A 9,773-nucleotide genomic window follows, 5' to 3' on the forward strand; every position below is an offset into this window, starting at 1 on the left:
GCAGGCCTGGATAAGTGCTGTGTCATGGAGCCACACCGCATGGCCTATATGAAGGATCTGCTTTCTGGCATTCCTTGAGTCAGGCAAAGTCTCATCTGGTTGCTGAAGTCACACCTTGGATTCCTGCCTGCCCTGAGAACTCTGACAGGAATTTGGCAAAGCTGCAGAAGCTTTGTGGCCACACTTGATACAGACTTCCCAGACCCGGCCGTCAGAGGAGGAATGGGACACGACAGGTAGCATGAAGGGCAACGTCGGCTAGATGCAGAGCTGGTATTCAGCCGGCTCGTGCTGGTTTACCCGAACCGCTAGCGGAAATCACCCACGGTTCTATGCCATCCTATTTAGGTATGTTTTTGAGGCCGGGCGCACTGCAGAAGGCGCACGCCAGCAAAGTGCATGCGTAGAGGGCCAGGTTCATGCGTGGACATTTGCGAACAGGTATGGAAAGTAAGTACATACAACACCTGGCTAGATGGTGTGTTCGGATTAAAAAACTGGGCTTCCTTTAGGTAAAGGTAAAGGTTCCTCTCGCACATCTGTGCTAGTCGTTGCCGACTCTAGGGGGCGGTGCTCATCTCCGTTTCAAAGCCGAAGAGCCAGTGCTGTCCGAAGACGTCTCCGTGGTCATGTGGCCGGCATGACTCAACGCCAAAGGCGCACGGAAACACTGTTCCCTTCCCGCCAAAGGTGGTCCTTATTTTTTCTACTTGCATTTTTACGTGCTTTCGAAATCGCTCGGTTGGCAGAAGCTGGGACAAGTAACGGGAGCTCACCCCATTACACGGCAGCACTAGGGATTCGAACCGCTGAGCTGCCGACCTTTCGATCGACAAGCTCAACGTCCTAGCCCCTGAGCCACCGCGTCCCTGTTTTTAAGTCGGATCATGAACAAACCTTTTTCTCCAGATAATTTTACAATTATCCAAGTGACGATCAACGAACCAGCCGAGCCCCTCCCTCTTTCAGCCATTGGCTTACCCGCTGTCATGTCACGTCAGGCTCATGAAATACCAAAGCAGTGTTTCTCCATCTCTCGCCCCCTTTAAGGTGGCTGGACTTCAACTCCCAGAATTCCCCAGCCAGCAGAGCTTTTCGTCTTCTCCTCACAAAAGCTGGCTGGGGAATTCTGGGAGTTGAAGTCCAACCATCGTAAAGGGGGCGAGAGATTGAGAAACACAGTTAAAGGAAAGGCGAAAAGATCACAACCACCAAATTAAAATGAAAAACCTATCTTTGCAATATATTTTGGAAGGAAAAGGACAGTTTATTTGAATTGCTCTTTTAATTTAAAGATCATTTGATTTAATTTTAAGATAATTCTGGACTACCCTGTAGTGTGGAGATGAAGCTCTTCTCATTCCATCCCGGTTCTTGCCCCGTCAGACTTCTCCATCCTGTCGCTCTGTTGCATTTATCACTTTCCGCACAATTCCAACCTCCGTCAAGGCCTTGTATTGGGCCGGTCTGAATCTGTGCAAATACACCGACATCTTGCCAGGAACGGCGGTCTTTTCTTCCAAGCCTAGCAGAGGAAGAAGGTGGTGGTGGGGAAAGAATTTTCTTTCTATTGACAGCCTAGAACAGGGGTGTCAAATTCAAGGCCCACAGGCCTGCAGGGTGCTTAAATCTGGCCCGCGGGCTGGCCCGGAAATATCAAAGAATGGGCCTGCTGTGTCTCTGCCAGCCAAAATGGGCCACAGGGGGCTGCGGCCCATTTTCGGCCACCGTCACCTCCTGCAGCACTCTTGCCGGCCAAAAATGGGCTGCGCGGGGGCCTCGCGGGACCGCCACATGGCCCGTTTTTGGCTGGCAGGCTGCTGCAAAAGGTTGGAGAGGCTGAAAACGGGCCGTGGGGGGGCCTCCGTGTGGCACGTTTTTGGCCGGAAAAAAGCTGCAAGAAGCCGAAAATGAGGCCGTGTCCCGTTTTCACCAGCAAACTGCTGCAAGAGGCATCCGTCCTGTCTCCCCTCCCCCACCTACTGACCCGCAGAGAACTACAATGCTGATCCAGCCCTCAAACAAAGATTTGAGCAAAATTCCAGGTGTGTTGTGTCTGCGGCCCCCAAGCCGGGCCCCCTGCCAGAAAGTGACTTGGAAAGTGAGGGGAAGGGCTATCAGGACTTACCTCGGGAGCACCGGCTTCCCTGGCTCAGCTCCAGGAGCCAGAGGCAGGCCAGGTGGAGGAGATAACGAGGCCTCCGTCCCCTGACTCTTTCCCCCCCAGGCCACGCCTCCAGACCCGGCTGATGGCAATCAGGCCTGGCTGGACCCTAGGTTTCGTAGGTAGGAGAGGCGGGAACAACAGAAGCAGGGGTGGGGCAGGCCTAGGAAGTGCTGAGTCATGGAGCCATACCCCACAGGATATAAAACCAGCGAGGGCTGCTATGCCTCTTTGTAGCAGGCAAATCTACGAGCTGAAATACTGTTTGTTCCTGAGTGACTCATCGGCATAAGGGAGATAACAGAGTCACTTGGCAGACGCCCGCTAGTTTGCTGCCAGAGCTGATAGTGCCGGCTAATTAAGCCATCGCTCGGACTGAGGCGAGGGGAGACAGAACAAGGCAGTAATGAGTGAAGCCAATGCCATCTTAAATCTGAAACTTTCCCAAAGTCCTTTTCTCGAGCCGAGAAGGCGTTTAAGACAAAGATGTCCAATCATTTTTTTTTTTTTAAATTGAACTTTATCACACGCTCATACACAAACACACAAGACCGAAGAAAATCAGCCTTACCTAGCTGCCTGCAAAACTTCTGTATCTTCTCCAGAGCTTCAGGGACGTCTTCTAACCGCTGGACCACGGCTTCCACCTCGCCCACGGCGTAGCCGAAATCCGCCTCGTCGAGATCCACGTGCAAATCCCCCACGCGGTATTTGTGCCGCGTGGTCACAAAACTAGCAAACACCTCCAAGCCCAGTTCTTTCACTGCTTTGTTCACACAAGAAGTCCAGTTCTGTCCAGGGACTCTCTCCAATAAACCACAAAGGCGGGTCACGATATTTTGGGGACACGTCACTTCTCGGTACTGAGTGGCCGCGTGAGAAGATCTAATGTCCCTCGGTGGTTGCAAAACTGGAGCGGACGGATGGTTATCCGTCTCTGCCACACATGGGGTCTCCTTGCTTCCACCCACCCCAACATCTGGGGGACATTTCAGCTCCCAACCCATCCCCTCGCGTTCTCTCAGCCAGTGATCCTCTCGCGTCAAGCACCAATCAGCGACGTCGTAGTAGCTGTCGCGAAAAGAGACGCGGCCTTCCAAGATCGCCCCCAGCTCGGCTAACTTCTCGATGGTGCTGGGCCCGAAAAGAAACTTCTGTTCCACCTCGATGGCTCCGGAAGTCTGTCCTGGGGCACAAACACACACAAAAAAAGAAAGTATCCAAAATTGAAAAAGAATCCTAATGATTTTTCTACAGCAAATTGGATTCTGCTCTTTGTGAATTGCTCAGCTCAGAATTTCGCTCTTTCGGAGAACCTGCTGATGAAAGCTATTTTAGAATATATCTTTATGAATTTATTTAAGTTTATGTAGTTATATAAATATATATTTAGAATATTTGCAAGGTTTTGAATTCAAAATGGAGTAGGGGCATTAAAGCTTCTAAGTAGTCCCTTTAAGGCAGGGGTGCCAAACTCAAGGCCCGGGGGCCAAATCCGGCCTGCGGGGTGCTTAGATCTAGCCCATAAGGCTGTCGTGGAAACAGATAAGCACTGGCACACAATGCCTCTACCAGCCAAAAACAGAGCTCACGAGGGCTGTGTGCGGCTCTTCCGAGCTGTTTTCACTGCCAAAGGGTTGCAGGAGGCAGTCGCAGCCAAAAACAAAACTCGCGCGGCCCGTGTGCGGCTTTTCAGAGCTCCGTTTCCGCTGGCGGAGGGTTGCAGGATGCCGTCGCAGCCGAAAACAGAAATCACGTGGCCTGCGTGCTGCTCTCCTGAGCTCCGTTTTTGCTGGCAGAGGGTTGCAGCAGGCCATCGCAGCCAAAAACAGAACTCGCAAGGCCCACGTGCAGCCCTCCCAAGCTCCGTTTCCGCTGGCAGAGGGTTGCAGGACGCCATCGCAGCCTAAAACAGAAATCACGTGGCCCGCGTGCGGCTCTCCTGAGCTGTTTTTGCTGGCAGAGGGTTGCAGGAGGCCGTCGCAGCCAAAAACAGAACTCGCGCAGCCCGTGTGCGGCTCTCCCAAACTCCGTTTTCACTGGCAGAGGGTTGCAGGAGGCTTTCGCAGCCGAAAACAGAACTCGCGCAGCCCGTGTGTGGCTCTCCCGAGCTCCGTTTTCACTGGCAGAGGGCTGCAGGAGGCTTTCACAGCCAAAAACAGAACTCGCGCAGCCCGCGTGCGGCTCTCCTGAGCTCAATTTTCGCTGGCAGAGGGTTGCAGGACGCCATCGCAGCCGAAAACAGAGCTCCGGAGCCTGTTTTCGCTGGCAGAGTGCTCGGGCCCCCGACACAAGTAACATCGTGCCGGCCCCGCCCACCCTGGCCCACAACGATCAAACACAACCCCGATGCGGCCCTCGACGAAATCAAGTTTGACAACCCTGCTTTAAGCCTTCAGCTGCACTTCCCAGCAGAATCAGCGTGGGATTATTATTATTATTATTTATTAAATTTTTATACCGCCCTTCTCCCGAAGGACTCAGGATCTGTTTCTGAAGAGATTGCTTGATGAACAAAAACCATCTTCCACTGCCTTAGTCTTTTAAAAACAAAACGGTTGGAGCGAGAGCAAAAGCCTAGACTCGGAATTAAAAAAAAACAAAAAACACGGTTTCTAATCTCACCACATAGCATTTCCTGTTTTTTTCCTCCTTCCTTCTTTCCTGTTTCAGCAACAGGTCATTTTTCATTTAATGATAACTTTCCTTTCCTTTCCTTTCTCGCCCTCCATCCATTTTATGGCTCAGGACGAAGGCTGGTGAGGCAGACCGCAGGGGGGTGAACAATAGTGTCCCCCTACACATCACGGTTAGTGGAGGATTTGAACCCAGACCTCTGAGGGGCTGTCTCGCCTTTGCCATGATTTCGGGACAAAAATCACCCTTGAGCTGCATTTACGCCGGTAGTCCTCGCCTTACGACGACCACAATGGAGCTCAAAATGTCTGGGGCTAAGCAAGACAGTTATAAGGGAGTTTGGCCCCATTATGCGACCTTTCTTGCCACCGTTGTTAAGCGAATCGCGGCGGTTGTTAAGTTAGTAATGATCTGTAAGCTACCGTATATCACCTAATGCGAGTCAGGGGTAAAACTTAAATTTTCCTGGCTTTCAGATCTGGGCTAGCAAATCCCCCTGATCTTTTAACTTTGCTGCCATCTAGTGTTTGCCGGGATGTTTGCAACTGGCACCTTTGCCTGCATTGCACGCTCGGGGTTTGTTGCGCGGCAATTTTTGCACCCGGCACCTTCGCGCATTGCACATTCCTGGTTCACGGCAGGTCAGCTTTGCACCTGGCACTTTCCCGTGCATTGTGCGTTCCTGGTTCACTGCAGTTTTGCACACAGGACGTTCGCACGCATTGCACACTCGTGGTTCCTTGCACGTCAGTTTTGCACCTGGCACACCTTCACGTGCATCGCAACGCTTGTGGTTCTCTACATTAGTTTTGCACCCGGCATCTTCGCGTGCATTGCACATTCGTGGTTCCCCACACGCCAGCTTTGCACCTGGCACCTTCGTCTGCATTGCACGTTCCTGGTTCACCGCACAAACAGTTTTGCACGTGGGACCTTCGCATGCATTGCACAGTCGTGGTTCATGGCACTGCAATTTTGCACCTGGCACCTTCGCGTGCATTGCACCTTCCTGCTTCACGGCACTTTTGCACGTGGGGCGTTCGCCTGCATTGCACGCTCGTGGTTCATTGCACTGTAATTTTGCCCCTGGGCACCTTCGCGTGCATTGCACATCCGTGGTTGACCGCAGGGCTTGGTTTTGTTTTGTTTTATTTTGTTGCATCTGGCAGCTTCTGCGTGCCTTGCACGTTCACCGCACGGCGCCTTCGCGTGCATTGCACCTCCGGGGTTCATTGCACGGCTAAGCACGGGCAAGGCTTAAAACAGGCAGCTAAAAAGCCAGCGCAGCCTGGCCTGAGATGGAGGGGGGGGGAGTTGGAATGAGGCTTGGAGGGGGGGGTTAACTTAATCCGGATTAATTGCACTCCTGCCCGTTGCTCCGACTCCCCCCCCCTCTTCCACCCTCTCCTCGGAGCGAGCCACTGACCTTCCCCCGGTTGGAGGTCCGCTTCGCATGCAGAACCCCGCTCCATGTTTGCCAGAAACGGCTTTTTTTTTTTTGCCAAGCGGATCTAAACAACGACGGAGTTTGTCCCCGGCCGGACCTTCAATGGTGGTGGGACCGGGGAGGGAAAGGGGGACCGGAAAAGCCGCTGCACCACAGGCCGCCAGCCGCGCAAAGGCTCTCGGGAGTCGTATTTTTTTTTAATCTCCCTCCTCCTCCTCCTCCTCCCAGCAGGTACTTTTCCTGCTTTTTTTTTTTTCCCTTTCATTCGGCTCCTCTGGCTTGTTCTATTTTTTATTCCTCTCCCCATGTGACTGTCTCGCTCCCTCGCTCCCCGTTGCCACGGAAACCGGAAAGCTGCAATTAAGAGCTGCGGGGGGGGGGGAGAGAGAAGAGGAGGGGGATGCATTCCCAACCCGGGAGATATTAAGTGTGGGGGGGAGAAGTAGAAAAAAAAGATCCAAGGTTTAACTCCTTGCAAGCCAACATTCCCAGGTTCCCTGGTTGGTGGGGAGTTGCAAAGGGGGAGGACAGCTTTTCCACCTTCCCCCTCCTTCTTCCTGTATTTTTGGGAGGGGAGTTTAGAGGGTGGGGGGAGGCATGCACAAGAGGGACACCCCTTGAGAGATTCTCCCCACGCAAAAAAATTAAACTCAATTAAAATCCTCTTTAAAATTTTTGCAAGAACTCCTTTTTCCTGGGGTGGGGTGGGGGGGTTGAGAAGAAGTGATGGGGGGGGGAGGAAGGGGGAGGGGAATCTTCCTCCTTAGAATCAATGATCCAGAGAGACAATTATCATCGTCATCATCCTTGCTGGATTTTTTTAGGTTGCAACTTTTTTAAAAAAAAATAATAATAATAATAATCAATAAACAAAGCCAGGCTCTTCTTCCTCTCCTCTGTTTAGAATAAATAATAATAATTCAGTTTCTGTGCGAAGCTTTTCTGCTCTCTTAACTGTTGGGCAGTCCTCGAGTGAACGGCCGCCGCGGAGCCCCACAAAGGTCCCGTTTACGTGAGAATTGGTTGGAGTTTCGCCTCGGTTGACGATCTTTCGGGCCTCGGTCGTTCAGGGGATCGCGGGTGATAAGTTAGCAAGCCGGTCGTTAACTGAATCGGGATCCCGCCCCGTTGACTTAGCTCGTCGGAAGGTCACAAAAAGGAGATTGTGTGACCCGGGGGACGTTTGCAACCGTCGTAAACCATGAGACCGTTGTCGAGGGTCTGAATTTTGATCACACAATTTCCGCTAGCGGTTCGGACGAACCGGCTAAATGCCACCTCTGATCGGAAGTGTGAAAACGTGGTCGCAGGTCACTTTTCGCAGTGCCGTCGTAACGTCAAACAGTCACTGAATGAACTGTGGTAAGTCAAGGGCTACCTGTAGTAGACTACAGAACAGAAATTCTGCAACCGTCGTAAATGCGAGTCAAGGGCCTGCATTTTGATCACGTGACCACGGCGAAGCAGCAATGGTCCCAAGTTCCTTTTAGCGGTGCCATCGTAACTTTCCAACAGTCACTAAATGAACTCTTGTCAGCCAAGGACTACCTGTAGTAGACTACAGAACCGAAATTCTGCAACCGTCGTAAGTGTGAACTAGTGGCCCAGCATCTGAGTTTTGATTACGCGAACATGGGGATGCTGGAAAGGTTGTAACTGTGAAAAAAATCATCCCTAAGTCACTTTTTTTTAGTGCCGTTGCAACTCTGAAGGTCACTAAATGAACTGTTGTAAGTCGAGGACTAAATGTTGGAAGGATCAGGCCCACAGCTGGGACAGGAAACTCTGATCTTGCATCCACCCTGCGAGGTGGGGACAGAATGTCTGTGGACCCATTTTCTGGAATGCTAAACCAAGATTGAGAAAATACAGCTGGTCTTCAATTTATGACCAAATTCGAGATTGGCATTTCCGTCGCTAAGCAAAGCGGTTGAGGGAGTCGTATGGCACATCTGCTTCCCTGCCTAAGCCCTGGTACGTGATCCTCCCTTCCCGATGTGATTATAGTCCTCGATTTAATGACCACAATGGAGCCTGAAATTTCCATCACTAAGCGAGGTGGTTGTTAAGGGAGATTGATTTTACAATCTATTTTTGGGGGGCCACGGTTGTTAAGTGAATCACATGGTTGTTCAAGGAAACTGGCTTCTCTATCCGGCAACAGATTATGGGGTCATTAAAAGATGATGATATTGAGGACTATCTGCATTTAATTAATTCATATCTAAATAAATTGTTGTAAATTGAGGACTACCTAAAACTGATTAATTCATTCCTTAATGAACTATTGCAATTGGAGGACTATCTGCAATGAATTAATCTCTAAATAAACTCTTGTAGATTAAGGACACTCTGCAATGATTAATTAATCCCTAAACCAATTGGTTGAAAACTGAGGACTCTCTCCAATCAATGAATTCATCTCTAAACCGTTGTAAATTGATAACTATCAGCAATCGATTAATTCATTCCTAAACAAACTTGCAATTCGAGGACAATCTGCAATCAATTAATCCTAAACTGTTGAAAATTGAGGACTCCTTCCAATCGATTAATTCTTTCCTAAGTGAATTGTTGCAATTTGTGGACCACCTAAAATCGATCAATTCATCCCTACACGAAATATTGCAATTTGAGGACTATCTGCAATGAATTAATTCATTTCTAAATAAACACTTGTAGATGGAGGACTATCTGCAATGAATTAATTCATCCCTAAGCCAATGTTGAAAATTGAGGACTACCTCCAATTGCTGAATTCATCCCTAAATCATTGCGAGTCGAGGATTATCTGCAATCAATTAATTTATCTCTAAAAAAGCGGTATATTGAGGGTTCCGTAAAATCGATTCATTCACCCTTAAAGGGTTGCAATTCAAGGACAATCTGCAATCAATTCATCCCCAAATAAACGGTTTTATATTGAGAGCTCCAGTGCTGGTATTCAGCCGGTTTGTGCGGTTCGTGCGGTTTGAGTGAACGGTAGCGGAGATCGCCGGTGGGCCCACCCACCTGCCCCGATGTAAAGACGTCCTATTTAGCCATGTTTTTGAGGCTGGGCGGAGGTGCGGAAGGCACTTGCGCGTGTGAAGCAAGCATGTGTGCACATGGTGAACCGGTGATACGAATATGTGAAACCCACCACCGGAGGGCTCCCTAAAGTCGATTCGTTCACCCCTAAAAGGGTTGCAAATTCAAGGACGATCTGCAATCAATGAATTCCTCCCTTAAATAAAACTCTTGTGTATATCGAGGGCTACCTGTAGTAGACTACAGAACCGAAATTCTGCAACCGTCGTAAGTGTGAACTAGTGGCCCAGCATCTGAGTTTTGATTACGCGAACATGGGGATGCTGGAAAGGTTGTAACTGTGAAAAAAATCATCCCTAAGTCACTTTTTTTTAGTGCCGTTGCAACTCTGAAGGTCACTAAATGAACTGTTGTAAGTCGAGGACTAAATGTTGGAAGGATCAGGCCCACAGCTGGGACAGGAAACTCTGATCTTGCATCCACCCTGCGAGGTGG

General features: G+C 50.1%; 1 protein-coding gene across 1 annotated transcript; it reads right to left on the reverse strand.

Annotated features, from left to right (window-relative positions):
• Window positions 1–1,246: 1,246 nt before the first annotated feature.
• On the reverse strand, window positions 1,247–6,350 carry THTPA (thiamine triphosphatase). Its single transcript, XM_058181249.1, has 3 exons — window positions 6,228–6,350; window positions 2,736–3,350; window positions 1,247–1,525 (listed from the first exon to the last, which is right to left on the reverse strand). Exons 1-3 carry the CDS (start codon window positions 6,271–6,273, stop codon window positions 1,383–1,385), a joined length of 804 nt encoding a protein of 267 aa, XP_058037232.1. The 5' UTR covers window positions 6,274–6,350; the 3' UTR covers window positions 1,247–1,382.
• Between the last annotated feature and the right edge of the window lie 3,423 nt (window positions 6,351–9,773).

This window comes from Ahaetulla prasina, chromosome 4 (genome assembly GCF_028640845.1).
Source record: "Ahaetulla prasina isolate Xishuangbanna chromosome 4, ASM2864084v1, whole genome shotgun sequence".
Taxonomy (NCBI): domain Eukaryota; kingdom Metazoa; phylum Chordata; class Lepidosauria; order Squamata; family Colubridae; genus Ahaetulla; species Ahaetulla prasina.